This window comes from Haemaphysalis longicornis, unplaced genomic scaffold, assembly GCF_048455015.1.
Source record: "Haemaphysalis longicornis isolate Haplotype H1 unplaced genomic scaffold, Haemaphysalis longicornis Haplotype H1 scaffold_4, whole genome shotgun sequence".
NCBI classification, from domain to species: Eukaryota; Metazoa; Arthropoda; class Arachnida; order Ixodida; family Ixodidae; genus Haemaphysalis; species Haemaphysalis longicornis.
This window is the reverse complement of record NW_027526361.1, coordinates 16,105,445-16,129,836: the sequence shown is the minus strand read 5'-3', so window position 1 is coordinate 16,129,836 and position 24,392 is coordinate 16,105,445. Positions and strand designations below refer to the sequence as shown.

General features: G+C 47.7%; 2 protein-coding genes across 2 annotated transcripts in view; one reads left to right on the top strand and one right to left on the bottom strand.

The window, feature by feature from the left end:
- LOC144178302 (proclotting enzyme-like) overlaps window positions 1-24,392 on the top strand; it is a 439,300-nt gene that overhangs the window by 53,356 nt on the left and 361,552 nt on the right. The window lies entirely within an intron of this gene.
- LOC144179479 (peptidase M20 domain-containing protein 2-like) lies at window positions 952-22,092 on the bottom strand. Its single transcript, XM_077707853.1, has 8 exons — window positions 21,900-22,092; window positions 21,711-21,847; window positions 15,101-15,289; window positions 13,510-13,651; window positions 12,039-12,293; window positions 9,670-9,932; window positions 5,272-5,292; window positions 952-1,080 (listed from the first exon to the last, which is right to left on the bottom strand). Exons 1-8 carry the CDS (start codon window positions 22,090-22,092, stop codon window positions 952-954), a joined length of 1,329 nt encoding a protein of 442 aa, XP_077563979.1.

Here is a 24,392-nt window from a genome sequence, read left to right as displayed (position 1 = left end):
ACTTCTACTACAGAAGGCGTCGGGAGAGTCTTAAATGCAAACGTTGTATTTTTCATTGGCCCATTGAGATAGGCCCCGCTTTCCGTACGTTCTCCCGCTTCATAAACACCCCAATACAAACATTGCAATAGTCCACGAGCAGTGGAGTACTGCTTCTGTTAATATCGAATACTACAGACATAATTACCCGATTATGCAGTTTTTTCACACTTGTTAAGAGTTCTTAACTGTGATTACATTTCAAGTGCAGCAATTTCAGCTTCCCAAATTTATTTTTTATCGTGGATATTGCAAATCGTGTTTACAAGGTTTAATTCCATTTGAAATAAAAATTCCATGCACGTCAAATTTAATCTCCCCATACAAAACGTTGCATAATAGTCAGAATACCTTCGCACTGATGTCACTCTGTTCTCTGGTTTCGAATTTCGAAATTCTTAAGTTCACCTATGAATGAAAGAATACAATGACGAGGTAAGCCTGAAGTTGATAATTTATTCGTTGGCGTATCTTCTTGCCAACTTTCGACTTCGCCTCCACTAAAAATGATTTCAGAAGAGTCAAGGCAATACGTCCGCATTGCCTTAAAGCGCGTAATTTTTCCTCGTTTCGCTGAGTGAGTCACCAAGAGAATGTAGTCCGTGCAGAGGGACGTCATGTGAATTTGGTGGTCCACAATGTTTACGCGGGAGCCAACCTAGCTTGTGCCATGTAAGCTTTTCAATCTTCGACACGTGCCGCGGGATGAAGGGGACCAAATGCTTCGTACTGTAGTGTTCTTCCAGAGCTTATCGTCTCGATATTCGTACTGCCTCTCCTCATATCTTCTATTCTGCATCCCTGCAAGCTATTCTAAAGCTCAAATTAAGCGCAGACACACGCAACGCGACAATTTGTTTTATGTTCAGATGTCGCCCAAGTTCGCTGTGCACTCATTGAAGGCACCATCGGTCAAGAAGTCGGCGTTGACGGCCGTCGAAGCGATGCCGCTGACTCGCTCTCGGAGGCCTCACTGACGAGCGTGCTGCCCGCACTACTCGTTCCACGGCTCGCTTTCTGCTCGCGGAAACCCCGTCGCACCTGCATCGCACATACACAAAAATAGAGAGGCAGCGTTGCAGGAGCACTCTCTTCGGTATGGAAGTAAACAAGCGCTTCAGCAATCAGGACCAGCAACAATCCTCAGCAATCAGGACCACTAGGCGCGGTGGCTCAGTGGCTAAGGTGTTGCGCTACTGAGCACGAGGTCGCGGGTTAGATTCCCGGCCGTGGTGGACGCTTTTCTGATGGAGGCGAAAAGCAAAAACGCCCGTGTGTACGAGATTTCGGCGCACGTTAAAGATCCCCAGGTGGTCAAAATTAATCCGGAGCCCTCCACTGCGGCGCGCCTCATCGTCTGCGTTGCGTCGGCGCGTTAAACCCTACAATCAATCAAATCAAGCAATCGGTGCCTCAAATTAGTGAAGACCTAGCCTCAGGTCCGAGTCACTCTTTATCAGGAAGGTTCTCTCCTCTTCCCGCCGGACGGAACTGATTCATAGTTGGTCGAACCACTCTTCAAGAGCAACAGTGGCTTGACAGTATGCTCCGTTGTCTACTCAATCGCCACTTCATCAAAACGTGCATCTCTCGCGCAATTTCGCTCACCGTGTACGAGTGAAACACGTCATCTAAGTCGATGAGGTGGCTGGACTGATAATGACGGGGATTAAGCGTCGACACATGCAGTGTTGCGACTGGCCACCCGAGCGCAGTCACCGGTGTAGCGATGTTGCCTTGCTCCGTCCGCTATCGACGCGGCGCAGAACAAAGCGACGAAGTCCTCGAGCCGACGAAGAGTTGAAGTAACATTTATATACAGTATATACAGGGTAAGCAAACGTTACATGACTCGCACAAAGGCGACAGCACCCTTTTCACTCGGTGCTTCCGAAGAGACTGGTGCCGGAGAGAAGCCGCCGAGGAATGCCGACGATGAGAGCCTCCAGTCTTCTTTTATACCCCGGGAAGTTCGTTGGGGCCCCGAGAAGTTCGAATAGCTCCAATCAGAGCTCTCGCTGCCTGAAGTTTGAATTCCTACGAATGGTAGCGAAGCGGTGAGTCAGCTGCGCCGCCAATGGGGAAAGGGAGGGCGATGCCCCCGCCGTCTCCGTGACCTCGCCTCCGGGCGTAGCGACATGCCCTTATTTGGTCGTTCTGAGATGCGGGATTCGGCCGCGCCGCAGCGACGAAAGGGAGAGGCGTGACTCAGCCTCGCTGTCGGCGCGTCGCCTCGTGCAACGCCTTTGGGCCAGGCGCTCTGGCACAACAGCACGCAGGCGCTAACGAATTGGCTAAGGAGGAGGAGGAATAAACTTTATTGCAGTATGCGATTTAGGGCGGGTGGAGACCACTCGGTCCAGCACAGCGGCGACTTCGGCAGCACGTTCCACCAGGGCATTCTGGACCTTGGGCTCCTGTCGTCGTCGTAATCGTCGTGTCATGTAGTTGCGGTACTAAAACACCGGGAAACTCGTGTACGCCTTGCGCTAGAGAGCTTCGTGCTTCAATGACAGGATACTTCTACAGCAAAGCTGTATACCTCTACCTCCCAATGGTTTCATCTCCGTTGGCAAAAACGCCAAGGCGCTAAGAATACACTTATACACTGCATACTTCGCCCCTCCCCAGGTTTCATGTTAGTGGGGATGGCCCGGGAATTTCCTCAGTCTTTTTTCCGCTCACCCGTGGTGGTGGTTAAGTCACGAGTGTGTACTCAGTTATTGTGTGATAATATGGGAAGCAAAAATAATGAAAACAAACTCCCGGTTTTGCAAAAAAAGGTCGTTCGAGCCATTGAAAAAGTTCCCTCTAATGCACAGACGTACGAATTATTCAAGAAAAATAGGATAGTCAGAGCATTTCAACTATATAATCAAAAACTAACTCCAAGTTATAAAAATGCACTACAGGGTAAACTCCCATTGGCGACGGACGTAGATATACATATGCTTTGGCGGATATGCATTGACTCCGAAAGTGGGTATTCGTCGGCCTGACATCCTTATTCGGTTTGTGCACCAGCGAGTAAGTGCCGGCATGACGCCGCAGTTGGTTGGATTGGTTGGTACGCAAAATGCGGCTGAACAAAAAGGGGTGATGATGTAAATTATAAATCTTTATTGGTCACGGGGTGTCCAATGGCTTAAGAAAAGCAACACTGTCGAAATGCGACCCCGCGTACTGCTGGCTCAGCAGTACGAGCGTGTAACGGCAGTCGGCTATAACTGCAGATAGTCCCATTCGCCCCACATTCAGGTATAACTCGTAAACCGGTACTCGCAGCTTGACGTGCAATCAGGTGACGCTGCTTGGGGCGTCATTAAGCTGAACGACAATGTTACCTAACGTTAAGCTGAGTCATAATAAATGATAAAAGGAGGGAAAAATATGCAAATAAAAAAAAAAGCGGTTATGATGCAAGGTCGAAGTAAGGTCTGTTAGCGGTCTTGCGTGTTTCGCGACACCATACACTCAGCATCACTAAACTCAGCAGCACAAAACTTCAGACACTAAAGTCACCGAGCTAACTCGGTGGCATAGCTCAAAAAACAAAAAGTGATGCCCACACATTCTCACACCATATAAGAAAGCTTAGGTACCCCGATAGGTTTTTTTTTTAATCCTTCTCGTCTCATTTTCGCGAATACGATTTTCCACATTTTACTTTACTTCGATGATTTCGACGGCCCCCAAGGGCGAAATCTGGCAACTCTTCTGTGTGATACTGCGCTTAGCGACGGAGATGGTGACGGCGGTGCGGCACTTCCACGGCCATAGTCTATACTTCGCACGTGCGTTGTCAGGGGACTGGGTATATGTCGAGCGGAACCAATCCTCCGCCAGTAATCAGTGAGAAAGCGGTTGGTCTTTAAAAAGACGGCTTTCGCCTGTACCAGCGCAGAAAATCAGAGCGTCTAATTTACATTAATTAAAACCTTGTTTTGTGATGGCAAAGTACTAGCAAAGTAAAATTTTAATCATTACTCTTCCTTGTAGTGTCTCCACAGAGAAGACCAGCTCCAAGTTCTCTCACGATCATTGTGGCAGCGGCGCTACGCTGCTAGTCTCCGTCGTGCGGAAGTCACACTAAACTTTTTTACACCCTTTTTGGCCAAAAAGGGTGTAAAAGTATTGTCCCATGGCTAACACCCTTAAAAGGTGTTTTGGCAAGAAAAGGGTGTATGGCTGAAAAAAGGGTGTTGAGCTCAACACCTTTAAAAAAGGGTGTTGAGGATGCTCAACACCTTATTTTTTAAAAAGGGTGTTGAGTTTCACACCCTTTTTTTGAGGTGATGGCATGCGCAGAGGCAATGTCAAATGGCGGAGGGCGCAGCATTCAACACAAACAGCCAATACGTACAAGTTACAGTTGGGACACGGGATGCTAGCGGTACAGGGAGTGCATACTTACTTAGCAATACACGTGCTGTTCTTGCTTTTATACCCAGCAGAGGAAAGCCCCCAGATGGAGTCGGTGGGCTTGTCGCAAAAAACTATTTTAGCGCTAATTTTGGAAGTATGGATTTTACTACGAGAATATACAAATCAACACGCGGATTTGCAAAAACTTTTTAATTACGCGGTAGTTTTTCTGATCCCTAACTTATAGAATTTTATTAAATACCATACAAATCTTCCCTGCCACCTCAACACCCTTCAAAAAGGGTGTTCATTATTTCAACACCCTTTTTCCCAGAAGGGTGTAAAGCTACAAATTAGGGTGTTCGAAACTAAGAAAAAGGGCGTAAAGAAAAAAAGGGTGTAAGAAAAGACCGCCAACGAAGAAAAAATGTGGAGAGACCTCCAATTTTGGAGGCATTTTGTACCTGTTTACACGGGTGGAGTGAACATTACATTCTCTACAAGCGGGCGGGAGGGGGGGGGGTTGTACCTCACGATGTTTACAGCAATATGAATTGGCATAATTTTTTACCAGTGAAGCTCTTTAAGCTTCAGGAGGTAGTTTCGGTGGCATTAGCAAAAAAATACAAAGAAAAAGAACTGGGGCACCTGTAAAGGGTGCACCACCGCAGATAGGGTATTATAACAGTGAAGTCGGCTTTCGAGCTTGCTAGAGTGTGAGCACAAGGGGCGTATGCGTATCCGCACCTCTTACTGTACCATTTCAAAGGTACTAGTCTTTTTTGGATTCTAAAAGGTAAAAAAATTCGCGCAGCTTGCAATAGTGGTGCAAGGCTGGAGAAACAGCAACGCTGGCGGCCGACCTGCCTTGTTTCCCTCTTGGATCTCCTGGAAATGGGGAGGGGGGAAGGGGGCACACTGGAACAGCCTTGTAAAATCCGGTTAAATTTGGCCTCATCCCTGAGTGGTCATCCTAGCTTAGCAAGAACATTGTAAACCTTAGCAAACATAACAAAACTTAGCAACACCGGAAGAAACTAGGTCGACCCCCAGCTCCGCTGTTCTTTTTTTGGAAGTGAACACCTATTTCACACCGTTTCAACAACCTACAGAAAACCAAGCGTGTTGCAGTTGGTAAACATCCTTTTCGCCACACGACTACAGTCTTCTTAATTTTGAAGGTTCAAATTGGTGTTTCACGTGCCAAAGCTAAACTTGGGGAATGTGGTGCACCGAATAAGGAAACGAGTGATCATTGCATAAGAGCAATTATTATTTTTTTTTTGCGTTTGGAAATTTCTTGCGAGTAGAGGAGTATATGAAGGGATGTCTTCTTCTTTACAGTGCTATTATGCATCCGAACATGGCCTTATTCAATGAACAGCTGAACACCTTTTCCACACCCTAAGAAAAACCAAAGGTGTTGAAATTGATCAACACCCTTTTTTTCAAACAAACAGGGCGTAGAGCTAGAAAAAGGGTGTTGAGACTCAAGAAAAAGGGTGTAAAGGCCTCCCAACACCCTTTTTCCACTTATGCTACACCCTTTTTGGCTAAAAGGGTGTAAGCATGCAGCAACGTACTCGTCCTCTAGTCTCGCGAGAGCAGGAATTACAACATGCTCACCATGATAAGGATCTGAAATACTGGCCCTTTAGGAATTAAAATAGTGGTTGTCCTAGACGTCAGGTCCACAAGCTGCTACCATTATTCGGCTTTGGCTACCTGTACGCATGTTTTTTCAGTTTTCGACGCATCCGATAACGCCAGCTTTATGTTGCGTTTGTATACGGTACATCCACTGAAAGGTTGTTTCTACGTTGAGGAATTACAAGAATGGAATTGAAGTTCTCGGCCATTCCAGGAGTTGGAATGGGCGAATTTTTGGCATTTCGCGGAGTTGAGTGGAATTGTGGAAAGTTCTAATTCCTCGGAATGTATTTGGAATGGAATGGGCCTGTCCATTCCGCAACACTGGTCGCCAGACGTTCAAGGATGCGCCCATTCCAGCCCGCCAGTGGTTGCATGCGTTGTGCAAACACCTTGACACGTTGCGCAAACACAGTGGGCCGGCGCCGGTGCTTAGACGGACGAAAAGCAAATTAATTTCGCCCGTTACCAGCATAATCGAGCGACCGAGCTTGTAACGCGCGCGAGTGCGTCCACGCCGGGCGAGGTGTGTGTGCTTCAAGAGATCGTTAGTCTCCGCGCGTCGCCGCCATCTATGAAATGCACCCTGCAGCTGCCGCATCGAAATAGCTGCGTTGTACTTGGAGTGTCGGCGCACCGGCGTTCTGCGATTACGGGGAAACACGCAGGCGAGGCAAATTCTGGCGACACCAGGCAAGGCGGTGCGCGAGTCCACTGGGTTCTACCGATCGTTTCGCTCGCACTTTCCTGTTGCGACTGCGTCGCCTCGTTTTGCAATGCGCCTAAACACTCTCGTCTGTAGCGGTTCAGACGCAAACGGAAAGAAATGACAGTGATCTTATCGGTAGCGTTGAACGGTAGTTATTTCAGCGCACGTGGTATTTGGTCACGAGCGATCGTGTATCACATCTCAAACACACTTTTCGTGTTCGGAAACAGTGAACTCTATATAACCCTGTTTACATGAATGCACCGTGAATGCGACATGAACGGGCCAGGACTATACTGACGAGTCCCTGTAACTTAACCAAGAAGCCGAGCAGTCCTTTGGACACAGGTTTAAAAAAAAAGTTCCTCTGTCTCTCTGGCAAACATGAGGGACCGGTGATGAAGGCACACTGGAAATGGACGTAGCCGAATGGTCCGTTTTGATTGCCCTTATTTCAGCACAGCTTGTGTGTCCGTGGGCGGGACGCTTTTCTTTTTAAAGCGAAGGTTTCTATGCCTAATTTAGTGCGTCGTTCGCCCGAGTAAAGCGCACTGCAGGAAAGCAGACTTTACACAAGTGGTTTCACGACACGATGATGATTATAAGCAAAGGCCCATCAAGCGCCTAAAAAAAAAAAAAAGAACGCTTCCTATGGTCGTCATCAAACCTCGGTCTTTCGCGTTATGAAGCCGACATCTATTGGACTGCGCCATTTGTACACAGCCGATGCGGTTTAAATTTTGAATTTTTAATTTTAAACAGGCTGCATTCACTCAGGTGGTTAAAAAACTTCGCGTTTTCACCACCTTTTTCTTAAGAAAGGGGCTTGATTTCTTTTTCAGAGAAGATAAATGAGCAAATAGGCGAGTTTTTTTTTTTTGCGTAAATTAAGAACAGAAACAGTAACTGTCCCAAGGTTCGAGGAGAAGGAAAGGGGGATTGTCCTTTCAAACCCCCAAACAACCTTCGTCTTTACGAAAAAAAATGATGGAATCACACACTAACGCGTAAGACTTGAAAGTAGCGAAGCTGTACGCAACCTTCACGACCATTACGACGGCTTAAGTCCACGATCGCAGCTGATTTGCTTCTTCGCTGCCCTAACGACCTTTACTCCATCATTGTTGCTGTAAGTGTGAGCGTCTTTCATAATTTTGGAAGTGATAATCATTAGACATCACGTTGGAGGGGCGTGCGTTAGACATGTCTTTCTCGTTCCGAGAAAGTGTTTCCACGATTACGGCGAACGCTGGAGGCTTTTTTTTGCCAATCTTGGCCAATCTCTATAAGTGGGTATTCTTGGATTGACAAACGTGCGCCGGGGACGCTGGGTGGTCGGCGCGAGGCATGCACATAGGAGCGCTCGGAATTTTCTTGGTTTTGTTAACTGCCTGGCGGTCGTCGCGAGGCCCGCAGCTCACGTGCGCGCGCCCGGCAATATTTTTGGTATTTTTAACTGCGAACACGAAAAATTACGATTTGCTCTTAAATATCTTGAATATTATATAAACCCCGTCCTTTCCATTAAAGGGGTTACGAAGACAAAATGAAAGTTTGGTTCATTCGAAAGATTGCCTCCTTATAATAACTGACACCATTTACAACTGTGACTTCAATTAAATAAGTGCTATAGCAATTAAATAGAGTATAGGCATGCGACACCCTAGCTTCTTTTCCGGAACTGAACTGATGTAGTATTACGGGCAGCTGGTTGCAGTTGGATGAGGCCGGGAAAATCCAGTGCCAAGTGAACAGGGATTGTAAGCTTGCAGAACGAACTACTTGCGCTTAAATTTAAAGCGCATTCTTTGTATACCAGTAAGAGTGAAGGGGTAAGCAACGAAAGTTACGAACGCACACGTAAACATAGAAGCACCAGCGCGTACTGCGCGCACTATGCCGGTCGAACCCGCATATCTGTCGGGCGCGTCGAACTTGTCTGATACGACAATCGCCATCTGGCATAAGCCACATGGTCACTTACGTGACCCTGTCTATGGAGCACACCCAATTTTTCAGAATGATCGCTATCAAGAGTAACAAAACTAAACCAGGCACAAATCTGGTCAGGATCACAGAACGTGCGGATAGCGGTCTTCGAGCAGTATCGTTCCGCCATCTATGGCGGCAAACAGTAAACGAGGCACCAAGTTAGACGTTTTCCCATACGCAGCAGCCTTATTCACCATACGAACGTTTGATTTAGGTATATTCCCTGCATACGGCTTCATTGACGTGGCGTCATATGATTTAGCGAGAAAATTAAAAGTTTAGCTTAAAATGTTTGATTTATCCGTGAATGGCCGAAGCGACCCGCCGGCGGCAAACAGTAAACGAGGCACCAAGTTAGACGTTTTCCCATACGCAGCAGCCTTATTCACCATACGAACGTTTGATTTAGGTATATTCCCTGCATACGGCTTCATTGACGTGGCGTCATATGATTTAGCGAGAAAATTAAAAGTTTAGCTTAAAATGTTTGATTTATCCGTGAATGGCCGAAGCGACTCTATGGCCGAAGCGACCCGCCAGCAGGACGTCGCTCACCAAGCACACCCACAAGACAGCCGTAAACCAGCAAATCATGTTCAACTGTAGATTTCGCTGCACATTTCGCTTTCGTGTTTTACCGATTGCTATGCCAGAGGAATCAACCGCAATTTTTTGACATGTTGATCACTCAGGAAGACCAATGCGGGTTCAGTTGTGGATATGCTAGCCGTGCGTGAGTAATAGAAAACAAAATCTATCTCGACCTGTTTGAATTGATGTCATAATCAGCGTGATCAGCCGGCATCGGGTCTCCGTCGCAAGGGTAGTCAGCCACTAGAGCCAGAGAACATTTCCCCAAGCACGTTATGAGCCATGCGGGTGACATTCACGCGTTGCGAGGGGAGCGTGCTTGCCTTCTGCACGAGCTTGGGGTCCCTGAGCAGGGCGAGCGCGGTGAGGGCCAGGCAGCGGCCGGCCTCCAGGCAGCGCTCGAACGCGTCGTCCGTGCAGCAGGCCGCCGCTGCCGCCGCCGCCATTGGAAGGGGGGCGGCGTCCAGGGCGAACAGCGGGCACAGGGTGGGCACTGAGTGGGACACGGAGCCCAGACCCGACGGAATGGGCCACTGGTGGTGGTCCTGCTGCCATCCCGTGGTGGGGCTGACGCCGAACAGGCGAGCTGCAGGGACAAAGTATGATTATACATCAACGACGTGGACGATGTTTTCCCTAATTGTCACGATAAGGAGGAGACGACGAAGACAAAGCAGTGTGTGCGGTGCATGGATTGGCTTAGTGCTGTGATGCCACCTTGTATAATTATTATAAATACGTAGCTCATCACCTGCAATGGTTTCTATCACCACTCTCCTGCCGATACGCGACAAAATTCTGCGGCTAGCGGCTGCAGGTTCAACACAAGGTTAGTAGAAGATTGGGCAGCCACTGTCTCGAAACTGTCTTTTAATGCTGTGAACGCTGCGTCTGTCGTTTACTGGAGGTATTAGCCATGGGACAATCACGCAGCTCCTGGAGGTTGTTTCTGTGGCCGTCGTCACCTCAAGGCATCGGTCACTTGCCCGAAAATCTGCGAAAGTGCGTGTGTGAACCCGCTACCCAAATTCGGATTCACAATAAACTCCCGTTAAGATGAACTCGAAGGGACCGTGAACATTTGTTCGTGTTTTCACAAATTCGCCTTGACCGGACTTTTTTGCAGCGTTTTTGCAGCGTCTTAACTGGACGTTTTTGATTTACAAGAGAGCAAAAGTGTTGTTCTTCTCAACCGAGTTAGTCCTAATGAAAGGATACTGAATTTAGGTACCCTTAACGCTTCGTTACGTGTCATGAGGACGAAAGGATTAAAGTAATAAGTTTTCAGTGCGGCTCTTCGATTTTCCAATCCTGGGCGGCCCGAGGGCAGTCCGAGGACTGCGTTCGGACTGGAAGTCCCTTAGTAATACATAGGAAAATCGAGCACTGGATCGCGTCTCGGGCAGTCCGCGGACGATCCCGGACTGATAATCAAGGAGGCCCAATGTGGCAAAATATTCATAGCAGCGCACGAAGGTAAAATAAATCAGTACAGTTGCAGGGACTGCAAAACAGGCACCATTAGGGACGTCTTCAATGATGACGCATTAGGGTTTCTGGCGATGGATGCGGAAGCGTGGTTCAACTCACTGGCTTTCTTCGGTAGAAATGAATTAAAATACGTGTTGTCTCGGTAACTCGGCACTTAAACATTAGATATGCGGTCGGTTCATGCCGATGTATAACCAGGTATCACGTTTATCTTAGGTTTGGTGAAGGGAAACTTGTTCAAAAGGTACTTTTTGACATCAATAAATCAGGAAGACCTGTTAAATTTAGTTGCGGATCATACGTAAGTAATCGCACATAAAAATCAATCTGAGCTGGTTTGGATTAATTACATAGTAACAAAACTAACTAATACGAGAAATTAAAGTCAATATATCTGGTATATTTATGCTTTATCGAAAACCCATCCACTGATTTGTGCGTGTGCACGTGTCTTTGGTCGTTTCCAGAATTACAAGCGTTGATGCTCCACTTCCAGGCATGGGATGATACAAAAAATTGGTCATTAACACTTGTGGTATCCGGGCTTTTTTCGCCAGCCATGACCTGGAAAATATTTCGTCAGTAATAAGAAATCTGTAACAAATTATTCGTTGTCAGAATTCTAACTGGATTACGCGTTCATTCTACGTCAAACTCGTCTGTATCGATGCCGCCACCGTGAAGGGAAGAGTTATGAGTACTCATACGATGCTGCACGGCACCGAATGCGGGTTGGGAACTTCGGCCTTAGACGACTTACCTGGGCCACGTTGGGCTTGTACCACAAGGCCCCCCTGCTTTTGTTATAGAAAAATGGGACACGCGGAAGCCGATTCTCTCAGGCTACCTCTTTTCCCCTCCGTACATTCGCAACAATGACCCAAACAACCCGAACATAAGAAGCCACGCAGTTGACGAACGCTGCCTCCCCATACGAGTCACATCCGGCCCAACCCTATGCAGATACAGCATCCCTACGTGTTTTTCGAAGGCATGGTCGGTGACATCACTAGAGTCGCCACGGAATGGTGAGCTTGGAGTAGACAATTCTTGCTCGGTTGTCTGCTGAAATCAGCGTTATGCGGAGTCCAACAGATTGCTGGCCGCTTCACCTTTATGGCTTCCGAGTGTATGCACATCTCCAGTGCTACGACCGCCGGTCTGTTTTGGGTACGGGAATAGATGACGGCACTAGTCGTACCTGCGACACCGGTACGCTGCGCCTGCTCGACGAAAATTTGGGCAAGCGCTTCGCAAGACATCATGTCGACGAAGGGCCGCTGGTAGTCGAAGGACACCATGCAGCCCGTGGAGCGACACGACGCCATGCACACGGCGCGCAGGCGCTTCTGGAGCTCCAGTAGCTCAAGGCCGCTCGGTGTGCTCCCGAAGAGCTCCAGGCGGCAGCAGTCGGGAACCACCATTGGGTCGCTGTTGGCCGACGGGAACAGCACGCCTGAGTAAACGACAATTAGATTACCCCTCGCACCGCCACCCGGACTCGTTCAGGCACCACACATCAGGCTCTTTCAGATGCACCTCCAAACAATGAGGTGTATGCCACTCTAAGATCATCTCCATCAACAACAACCGCCTATTTAGATCCCCTGCTGGACGAAGGCCTCTCCCATCGACCTCCAACCGCTCGTGTCCTGTGCTGCTCGAGCCCATTCTTTACCCCCCAATTTTCCTCATTTTGTCCCTCCATCCTATAAACAATTCACGTAAAACAAGATGCCACGCAGCTTTCTCTAGTATTTCATGCGACTACAACAGGCTTGGTGAGATGTGCTATATCTCAGGCTTAATATTTAGTCCAGGATCCAAGCCCCCTATGTACGGTAGATGCTGGGGTATGCTACACAGTGCCAGCATGTTGGAGACAAAACAGATGAGTTATTAAATGGGCGAGCCCCATGAATTTACCTCTGGGGCTACTGCGCTAGCAAGAAACTCCACTTCCTCACGAACTCACAGCGACCGGGTTCAGTGTGGTGCTAAATGGAGCATCGATGGCTTAAGAAGGCGCTGATCGAGGCAATTTAGGATCCTGTATGGTTCCTTCTTTCGCGTGCACCTGATTATAACCGTAACAATAACGTCTTTGAGAGTTAGTATGCGGATTTCTTCGTGGTGACTCGCAACATGCCCACCGAGCTTCGGCAGCGCGGAAGCTCTCCGGTATGTGACCTCAAAGGAAATACTAGGCCAGTAAAAAATCATGCATTCAATTAATTATGAATAACGTGGAAGACAGGATGCGAAGATAGAATAAAAAACGTCTAGGCGTCCTGTCTGCCGTGTGTATTCATGGAGTGTTTCCTATCATGACTTCCCTAGTGATTCCGCTGTGCTCTCCGTTGATCGGCTTACCCTGCACCTGTCTCAGTAAGCGTCATGTTCACCGCATTTGGAGAAGGCTGAGGCTGAGGATGACGACAACGATCAGCCGGGGACTACTTCCACCACGATTCATCGTCATTATCATCGGAAGATCTATCCCTTGCCAATAGTTAGATGACGATGACCTTGATGGCGTTAGGACGTAACCCACATACGCACGTGTGTATGGGAAGATTTGCGCTTTGAGTGGGGCAGGCAACACTCTATACGATAATCCTCTCTCTCTTTCTGACTGACCAAGGAGCAGCCGCTGACTGGAGTAAACGTACCGCCCACGTGCCACTTGGGAGGGAGGTCCCTGCGAAGCAGGGTCACATTGCGATATGCCGCTACTGCGGCGTCCAGGGCGTTGTTGCCCTCCCAAGGGCAGAGGTACGCCGAACTCTCACGGCCGTGGTACGTCACACGCGCCTGCGTCAAAAAGAAAAACGAAAATAATTACTAGAGTACGAACTGTTTTCCCTGGCTGAAGAATAAAGTCAACAGCGGCTGTTACTAAATGTATCACTTTTGGAGTCGAAGCCTTCGCACGTGTGGCATTTGATTAATAGCCCTTTGGCTCAGATTGGAAGCGACTCCATAGAGCAGCCTGTACGGCTGTGGCTGCTTCGCTACGACGCCAAGAGATTACTAAAAAGACGCCATGATTTGATGCCATATCTGCAGAAGCACTAATGTCGTACTCCTCGCAAACTGAATTCAAAGCCGAGGAAGGTTATGGAAGGACACTATCGCTTGACCGCCTACTGCGTCCATTGATGATGATGATGATGATGGCTGGTGTTTAGAGGCGCAAGGCCAACTAGGGAAAAGAACGTCAAGGAAGCTACTGCGTGCACAGACTTCAACGGGAAGTGTTCGCCCATCTGCTCCATTACCTGGAGATGACCGGCCTCACGCAGTGGCTGTTGCCCTGAGTGCAGTGACTGACTGATGTGCCCGGACTGACAGCTTTCTAGGACTGACAGCTCTCTTTATACTTTTCTCTCTCTCACTCTGCTTTATCCTATGACTCCCCCTCTACTTCCCTTCCCCTGCACTCGGTTGTATGCAGGTGAGCTCTCTGCCGAGCTCGAAATATCCCGAGTGCATTTCCTTTCCTTTTCCTGTCGCAAACCACAAGCACCACCAGAATAGACTTCAACAAATGCCGAATTGAGGTGCATTGCATTTTCTGTAATCCGACATAAGCATCTTTGCACTAGTTTTTTATGTAACAGTCACACCTAGCAGATTAAAGCGTCCGTAGACATAGCATTTATATCATTTCAACCATATTTTGCACCAGTTTTCGCTCTGCTTAGGGGCATCGGTGCGAGTTTTACTAAAAGCGGTGTGCAAAACCTAAAACACAATTACGGACCAGAAACTTAACACTTACCAATTAGAAGGGGGTGTAAACTTCAAAGTCAAACGAAAAAAAGGGAAACGTTTAAGTAAAAACAGTGGTTTCGAACACTCAACTGGTACCTGGTGTGGCACTAGACAATAAAGGATGAACACTCCGTGTACAAAACGAAGAGGACAAATGCTTGAAGGTGGTGGTGCGTTGATGCATGATCGGTTATTAGAAGTGACTTTGCTTGAATGACCCTTCCACTAGTACCATGGTCTTTTCTCCCTTCCGGGCACGAATGCTTGATGGAGTAGCTTTTTTCCTCGTTCGCTTCCCCTTAATGTAACCGTATAGACGGACAAAAAGGACAACAGCCAAATCAGGATCTAAGGATTAATCCGCCGCGGTCAACGCGAGTTGATCAAAGAGTCCGTTCCCGAACGGTAAGTTAGCGTATCCCAAAATTACCCCGTCCCACCGGTGGTTGAGAGAACACCTTCGAGCTGTGTCGTCGAGTCACTCACAAAGGTTGCGCAGGGCGAGGTGTAGGAGACCATTCCGGCAGCAGCGCCCACGGCCGGCCGCGTTGCCAGCACAGCGTCGACGCCGGCGAAGGCGTTCTTCTCAAGCAGCTTGGCCTTGCCTTCGCCGTGGAGCTCGGACGGGGTGCCCAGCACGCGGAGCCGGCCCTGACACTCGGCGACGCCTGTACTCTGCAAGCAATTGGGGTGCGAAGGCCAATGTTTCCTGTTTTAGTGCCGCTTCGTAAATATTCATAGGCATCGTAGACCAGCCGTCGTTGAACGCTGATTGATTGGTTACGGGATTTCACGCGCAGAACCTACACATGCTATGAGTAACGCCATAGTAAAGGGCTCGGGATTAATTTTGACCACCTGGGGACCTTTGAAGTACCCCTAAATCTAGAGACACGGGCGTTTTCACTTTTCGCCTCCATCAGAAAAGCGGCCTCCGCGGCCGGGAAACAAACCCGCCTCCTTCGGGTCAGAAGCACAATGCTTTAGCCAGTGAGCCCCCGCGGTGGGTCAGTCGTGTAACGTGTGTTATGGAATAGTGTAAGCCACAGATCATGGGTATGTTTTGGGAGAACTTAACCTTAAAGACAGAGAGAGGCAAGGTCCTCTATTGAGAAACCAGAGAGTTTTGCCGACGTTTACAATCGCCTACGTGCTTCTCTGTGGAGGATTGGGTTTGTAGGGGGAAAAGGTCCTAGAAGGAGGTGAACAGGAAAAAAAATAAATTATCATGGGCCTGGCACACATGCTGTTAAACGCGACTTAAAAAGTACCAAAAATGTTAAAATTGAAGGAATAACGCCATGGCACTGCCATTCCCAGTCAATTCAAAGCTAAAGCGGCAGCGTGAAAGAAAACTGCGCACAGTGCGGTCCGAACCCAAGACTAAGGCGTAGTGAGAAAAGGAGTCCCGCCCTCGTCCCCAGCCCCAGCGGCAAACCCGTTTCAGAATAACCTCAGGGGTCACCTTAGTTGTAAAGATGAGTAATGCCATAGCATCCGAAAAAGATGGCACACGGACGTGGTTACGAAGCCGCCGTTTCTGCTATTGCAGATACGTTCCTGGGAATTGTCAGGCCCGTTAACAGTGCGCTTCAGTGCTCGCATATGCTTTCCAAAAATGACGCTACTGCTCGGTGACATTCCAAGCTGTGTGCTTGAGTCGTAGCGCCTTACCTACGTGACGCTTGTTTTAACACTTCCTCTTTTGGCGCTGGTGGCTTGTAACATTGCTAACACGATCTTGTAAGCGCCTTCGGCTCATTTCTTAAATTTCTGGTGCAATACATTTAACAATGCCGAGTTACTGGCGTGAAATACAATGAATTTGTCACTAACACTCTTGGATACTGCTTCGCCATGAAACAGGTGTAACAACTTATGTTTACAAAAACCATGTTCCTCGCTATTTAAATAATCCCCTTTCTATGTCCCGCACCACGGTTCCACTCTGAGGGAAAAAAAGAAAACCCGAAAATCTGTACAAATGCCTCGTCAGAGTAATGCCTCCCCGCAGCAAATGTGCTAGGAAAGATCCTGCACCTCGTAATGCCTGAATTGCGTCCCTGAACTGGTCTGGTCGTACGGAGTTAAGCGCGGGGATTAACCAGAGCATCCAACCTAGTAGGGGGCAAAAGTAATTTGCAAGTGTGGACAGCACTTTTCCTCCCCATTAAGCCCGAGGATTAAGCTATGCATGACTGAAGCGGCGCTCGGAAGGCGGCATTCCACCCTGCTAGGCTTCGGGGTTTAAGGTAATTACCAGGATTAGCTCCTACGAGCAAACCGGCCCTGGTGTTCGAGAGAAGTGCTTCTCCGCGCTCGGCGTCCCGCCGCGGCCTCCCCCCTCCCCCCTCACCCCCGCCGCTATAACCCTTAGTTGATTTCAGGCACGATGGTGGCAGTCAACACAACGGGAAACTACAAAGCCCACTCTTTTGCTAGAAATCTACGACGAAGTTCTCGTAAATAGATTTTCGCAGCAGACTCCCGTATGGAGACCTTTCCTAGCTTTCAGGATTATTTTAAGCCTCGTAACGGAGGGCGGAATCGCACACATGCATACAAATGTCACGAAATGTACGAGGAAATAGCTTCTTGCTTTCCTCCTTTCTTCCTGAAGAAACATATCGATAATATGTGGACTTACCATTTTCCATAATTAGCAGGAAGAAAATATATTCGGCAGTTAAAAAATCAATCTGCGTGGGGTTCATTTGAAGCTCCAGCTTCTTTCCACAGCGTCGCATGCTGAATTTTCTTTCATCGATTGACGTTCACAAGGGAACCTTGTTTTACATCCTGGCATCACTATTCACCCTCGAATAAAGATGAAGCTGCACCAAGAGTTTATGCACAACAAAGCCTACTATGCTATTGTATACTGGGGGAAATTGTTGTAGAGATATCTCCAGAGAGATCCAGGCCTGTACTGTCAAACTACGTGCGTTACATACCAGACTTTGTTGCGTTTCTGAACCTGCATGTTTATAGATTGGCTTGGGCTCAATGGTGCATCCCTAGGCACCTCTGGGTATCGCAAGAGTCCAAGCGGTTGCACTCTAACCAGCACCAGCTCACTTAATGGAACCCGAGCGTTCGGCTACTGTAATTACGTCCGAGTACGGCTAAGGTGTGCAGTACGAACTTAAAACGGGAACGAAGTTAAGGGATGTTGCTTTAACGCAATGTACGTGATTGGGTGGAAAAGAGCGTGTATTAATATGACGGTCTAGAGAGTCGACAAAACACCGCTCTAATTAACAAACAGTTATTGCTTAGCGTTCCAGACAAGGGTTAGTATATATACCAGTTCCCACGGCGAAGCGTACTGGTAGGCAGCAGCCGTCGTGACAAATGGGATAACTCTTTTCATGCAAAGAAATTCCCGCCTGCACAAAAATGGGAAATTTTTATCGACAGGGAAGGACCTGGGGAATTCGAAAGGCGTTTCCGATTTCCAAGAGCACGGAAATATTGCTTTAATGCTGCGTCACTTTCGTCACATAAAAACACATACTACTTGTCAAAATTTCTGTTGTGCATACTATAGTCTTTTCCTAAAGAATTGTTTCTCCACGAGTACTGTTATAGATCCTTATGATTGCCTGTAACAGTAAAAATTCTGTTGCTAGTCTGACAGGCACTTTGTCTATGTTGTTTCGTCTTGGTTTTAATGCCCGTCTCCACCGCATCGTTAAATGTCTCGCCGATATGAAACGATGCGTAAAGGTCAGAGGAGTAAGGCTGAAGGTGGAAAAGTTCGCCGACTCTTTTATACCATTAATTGTTTTGTATTAATCGTCGTCTTAGGTTACATCCCATTAGATAAGCATTTTACATTCAGTTTCAGTCTCAGTTTATTGTCATATTGAAAATAGAGTGTGTAAAAAGACACATACAGGAAGGGGTCCCAGAGTTATGAACTGTAATCGGACCCCTTTTTATTTATTGTACACAACTAAGCAATTTGTAGCAGTCATGAACATTAATCGTAATATCCAAAGAACTTCAGACTATGAAATAACTGTTCTTCGGCTGTGCCTCTAAAAAATCATTAAATACGAACTACGTAGTACATGAATGAAAAATTTTTGAATTCCAAAAACTATTACCCAGGCTTGCCGATACAGCGTCTCTTACTGTTCATTCCCTATATCGACGATATTCCTAATGGCTTTAATTTATGTAACTGCATTTTATATTCAGACCATACGATAATTATCTCTTCAGACAAATCTATAACAATCCTTGCATATGTAACTGCATTTTATATTCAGACCATACGATAATTATCTCTTCAGACAAATCTATAACAATCCTTGCATCTAAGTTAAGAACTTCACTTCTACACGAGGCTAATTGATGCCGTGATAACTGCCTATATATCAACCCCCGAAAACTAAGTACACGATTATTATAAGAACCTCCAAAAAGAAATCTGCAGAAATTTATAGATTTGTATACTAATGCGTAGCATAATTATGCCGCTTGTCTGGAGTAGGGGTTGGCAACCTGCGGCCCGCAGGAAAGTATTACGCGGCCCCCAGCACGTCGTCAGAACCCCTACGCTTCCGTCTGTCGCTTCTGAAGGCCGACATGCCAGTTTTGACCTCAAATGAGATTACACGGGCACGGCCACTCCATCAGAAGGGGAAGACCGAGCGGCCGTCACACGGAAGACAAGAATAGGGAATCGATCACTCCCAGTCGGCACTGATCCCCATCTTCACACTTGCCCAGATTATTGTCCATTATTGTCAGGTATTATTGTCAATTTGCTGAATATTTTGTTTAACTGCAAAGACGCCCCCCACCCGATTTGTTGCCCGGCACTCCGCCCTGTCGGCGTCATGAAACTCGGCCCTCCACCTCAAAAGGTGGCCGATCCTGGTGTAGGGTGCTAGTTCCTTACAGCCAGACTTGGCTATGAGTCGTCAAACACGTTGGGTTATTTTACTGTTTTGAGGTGTACTTTCGTTTCTTTACGCCAATGGGGTAAATTTACCCCATTATAGGGATGAGGTGCCATTACATCGCCAAATAGCTATTTTTCCACATTTGAAGGGTTGGTCCGTTTGGTTATTTTTTATTCGTATTTTCAATGTTCTTTTCCGGGCTCTTTAGTTCAGTCTGCGTTTTTTTTTTTTAAATCTATCAGGTCATATTTTTTATATCGTAAGCTCCTTTTTGTAATTTTTTAATTCCTTCTATTTTTCTTACTTTTTGGCTTTTCAAAAGTCTGTTCGACGAATTATCTCCATTTACGCTATTATAACGCTTAAATGCGTTACTTCCGCCAGTTATGCCCTTTGGTGGAAATGGCGGGCTTTAAACGGTTTTCTCATTTTTGCTATTTTTATACGTTTTTGAACGTTCTTTAGCTGTTTTTTTTTTCGTTTAGTCTTCGGTTTTTGGCGGTGTATAAGGGGCCTACTTTTTATTTCGCCAGATCATTTTTGTAATTTTTCTATTTTTTGCTTTTCTTTTTTTTTCTAAATTCTGTCGGACTAATTTATCTCTATACGACGATTAAATTTTGTTACTGCCGCAAATTATGAATTTTTGTGCGAATGCGGGGCGTTACACTACAAACAGCGGAGCTGTGGTTCTCTAATGTCGGTTCGAACGTCAAACGACGCTTTCCCGAGAACGGAAGCGCCGTCGCCGCGCAAATTCTATTGCTCGTGCAGATGAATACGCAGATAAAGGCCAGCGGGGGAAGTCTCTCGCCCCTCTCCCTCCCCTAGCCAGAGGAAGAGGAACCCGCCCCTGCGAGACCACTGCGTCCTCTATCGGTGGGTCTGGGAACCGGTTTCTGCGAGGCCGCTGGCGAGTCTGAGAACCTGCTCCTACCCCTGCGTAACGCACGACCTTACGCATACGGACGAAAACGCCCGACCTGCAAAAGCTCCGCTGCTAATATCCCCCATTGACTCGCAAAGCAAGCGTTGGGTTTGGGAGCCCTCTTCGCTTTTATCGGCGCGTTCTTGAATGTAGGATTCACTGGTGACGTACGCACTGTTGCTTTGATGCATTTACGTCACAAATGTTCCCTTGACCGTACGTGAACGTGACAGCCTAACCAGAGAGAATTTTCCTAAATGATAACCGGTAAGGCTAACGGAGACATCGCGTTGGTTTCATTACTTGAATGATACAAGTGAGGATGACATCAGGTCTGGTTGTTAGATTACACATTTGCCTAAGCTCCATCGTCCATAAAAGATACTTTTCGAGCCAGTGACACTGGGCGCCCTTTCCGCGGGCTTAGACTGGCCTCTATCGGCAAAATTCTAACTGCCCACATAACGGACCAGGCCATGTCAGACAAATATGGGCTGACTGTGACTCATAATTTACACAATACCTTTGGTGGGCGGATGTTTCCGGGGGTTGTCCGCGCGTTGGTATAGGCGGTGGTGACGGTGTACCTTTAGCCACATTCATTCCCTTTCATTGAAAAAAAAAAAACGCTACGGAAATGGCAATGATTATTTCTATTAATGGCGGACAACGGGCATGAAAAACCACGAAACTTATTCTACAGTAGCCTAACTGTGCAAGTTGTTTTCATCAATGCAGGCTAGCCCCACTAAGGGACATAAAGCAAAATAAGCGAGACAAGGTTGAATTAGCACAAACGGCTAGGGAATTCTCAGGGCCATGAAAGCGCAGTTCTTGTCATCCTGTCTCCGTCCCTGTCCATTGTTTTGGGCTGCTTTTTCGTAGTATGTAGCAACACACTCAATTTTCCACATGAAAATTTGGTTTCGCTTTCTCCTGCCGTCATGCGCTATCGGTACAAAACAGTCTACCTAACCGACGCCCCGTCCAAGCTGCCCAAATCCCGCCCCCAACACTTGTTCTTCTGATCCCTCAAACGAGGCTTCATTTTCCCCCTTTCAGTTAACCTTATTTCAGAGAAGTTCCGCAGCCACCAGTTCTGGGTCGGCGGCGCATGAGAGTTCGGATTCTACACAACCGCAAGAACATGAATGGCTAAATAGGGTCGAACAGCACAAGGCCAGACATCCATTATAGCTTGAATCAGCGCAACCTTTGGAAGTGAAGGTGCTGTAGCAGCGATGGCACGTACCGGCGCTTTGGACGACTCGATCTGTACAGCCAAGGCGGCCGCCACGGCGGCAGTGCTGGCGAGGTTGTGCCCTGCTGCGTGCCCCAGGCCGGCAACAGCGTCGTACTCGCACACCAGGCACACCGTCGGGCCGCCGTCTGCGCATGCCACGATGACATACCCCGAAGCAGTGGCCGCAGCAAAACGCACCTTCGTTGAATACCAGTTCGCTGCAGAAGGCGGTGGGAAGAAGGAACCCAGGCATGACGAAGAAGTCCCTCTCGCGCAGAACGTCGCAGAGCCGCTCTTGGGCGAACTGCTCGTCACCGGAAAGCTCCGGGCACGACCACAAGTCATCACTCAACTGCCGAAGCTCGGCGTGCAGTGATTCTGGCAGCGACATGCTGGGAACCCCGCTGATGATGGTGAAGATGGTAGTGATGAAGGCACGAAAACCACGCTGAACCAGCTTCTGTCACAACTATGAAACTGGTGATGATGATGATTATTATTATCATAATTATCAAGTGAGGCATTTCGTTCCCGGATGCGCGTTTGACAAGGCAGGTAGGTTAACTACATGCCTGGCTGCCGAGACGCACCCCTCTAGGGACAGGTACATGCCCTACACTTTTCATTCAAGGAACGTTTGTTGAAGGAATGGAAGGGTAAAAAAGGTGGGTACGGGAGCGAGGGTAGGAATTGAAAGAAAGGTGAGGAAAGTGGAGGAGAAGAGAAATATGAGAGAGTCCTTGGTGAAGGGGCTTCCGCTCCCGTCTTCGCACTGCTGATTAGGTTTTTTTTTTTTGGACATGTAAGTTAGAGATGACGAGGACGGGCTCCCGTGATTCCAATCAGGTGAGGGGCGAGTTCTCGTGATGTTAGGCCCCTGCACGGAGGTGCCAGGCCCGCGTGGCTTGGAATAGGGCTGTGGTATCTCCACGTAGCCTGGATTCTTCTGTGTAGTCGGGGTGTGGTTTGCCGAAAATATTCAACCGGTGAGATTTATGACGGGTATCGTTTGTATTTTTCGCAGTGACTGGGTGTGTGTTGCTGTGAGTTCCCGATGTGGGGTAGGAAATGTAAAACGCTCTTTTCTGGAGGTCCTAGAGTATCGTAGAGCGTCGGTCGCAGGGGGTGGTGAAAAAAAATCTCACGTTCACCTGTTCGCCGTCTCGTTTATCTAGAGTCCCTCGCGTTCAGCCATCCACGTGATGCTGTTCGTCTTCTGAAAAGTCTCAGAAAGAACCCCACTGTGTGCTGGGGGTATCTTCTTTCATTAGCATTCTTCCAACGTCCTGTGAGTCTGGGATGACAGTTAGCTTGCGTCCGTTTCTTTACGGATGGCTAGGATGAGGGCGCCAGCATATGCAGTTCCCCCAGTAGCCCCCGGTGCGTGTATTTCCTGATCGCTCGCAGTGCCTTCTAGCTGGTTCCCTCGGAATGCTCTTATTCCGTTGAGCTAATGAGCAGCTCAGCTGTCCGGTCTAGAGTAGCTTTTATACTGCAGCAACTGGAACCGTCACTTGAACCTGTTTATAGGCAACAGAATGTCCCAGGCCGTATAGTAACGTGAGCCTGATATTTATTCGTGTAATATTTATTCATGTGTCCAGCCCAGTTGTTCTTCCAAAAAATTAGTTTTAGTATCCTGGAATTGTGGGTTTTAGCGCGGGAGGCCTGGGTTCGAGATTATTAGCGCTCAACGTTTTTCCAAGAGCCATTATTGTTTTTTGTTACTCTTACTTGTGCACAAGGTTTTCCTTTGAAAGGAGAGTGACGCTCCCTAAGGCGTACTTCAAAGCACCGGTCAGTCTGGCCCCCATACACACGACAACAGGTCAGAATAATGCAGTAGACGGCGATAGTGTTGCATGGTAGAAAACGTATTTCGTGCTTGATTGTACAACCACGTGTGACAACGCGCCTACCGGTGTCAAATCTGTTGCTAACCGTTAACACGCTAACGTGTGTGTGATATAAAATACGTGAGAATGCATGTAAAAGCATCAAATTCCAATAATTGTCTACTCGTGCGGAAATATTCTTACGCCACTGCTCTTCATTTCGCATTTTTTGCAGCCAAACCTGGTTACGAGTAGCCAAATTGGGCTACTTTGTCTTTCCTTTAGATTACGTTAAGCTGAATAGGACCATATTGGGCGACTTTCCATGTAGATCACTTATATTTTTGGTTTCCCAACACCAGGGAGAATAAAGAGATACTTCCCGAATTTTGAAGTCTCTATAGAGAGTAACTTGATCCCATGCGTACAGCGCATTCACATCCTGGGCCTCTGAGTACGGGCAAATCGAGCCAAACTATAGCGGCATGGCGATCTTGAGCGGAGTAAACCAGCCGACTTATTGTTCGCATCGCGAACGAACACCATGGCCCCAGTAAGGAAACTATAGTGAGCTAGGTTCAGGCTTTTATTATAAGCGGCATTCTAACGCAACTTCCTTTATCAAGTTCACAAAGACAGAAATACTAGAAATTCAGTGTTCATCCCGGCCGTCTCCCAGCAAGCTGTAGGAATACCCTTCGCGAATTCAACCGACTGCTTCCAAGCAATGTGGCGCGTAGCACCCGGGAAGAGCTCAAAGAACGGCGCAGCTGCACGGGTCTCCCGTTCCGCCAGACTGCCCGCGTAATCCTGAGCTCCATGCACATCCCCGTGGCCCCCCAATACGACAGAAAGC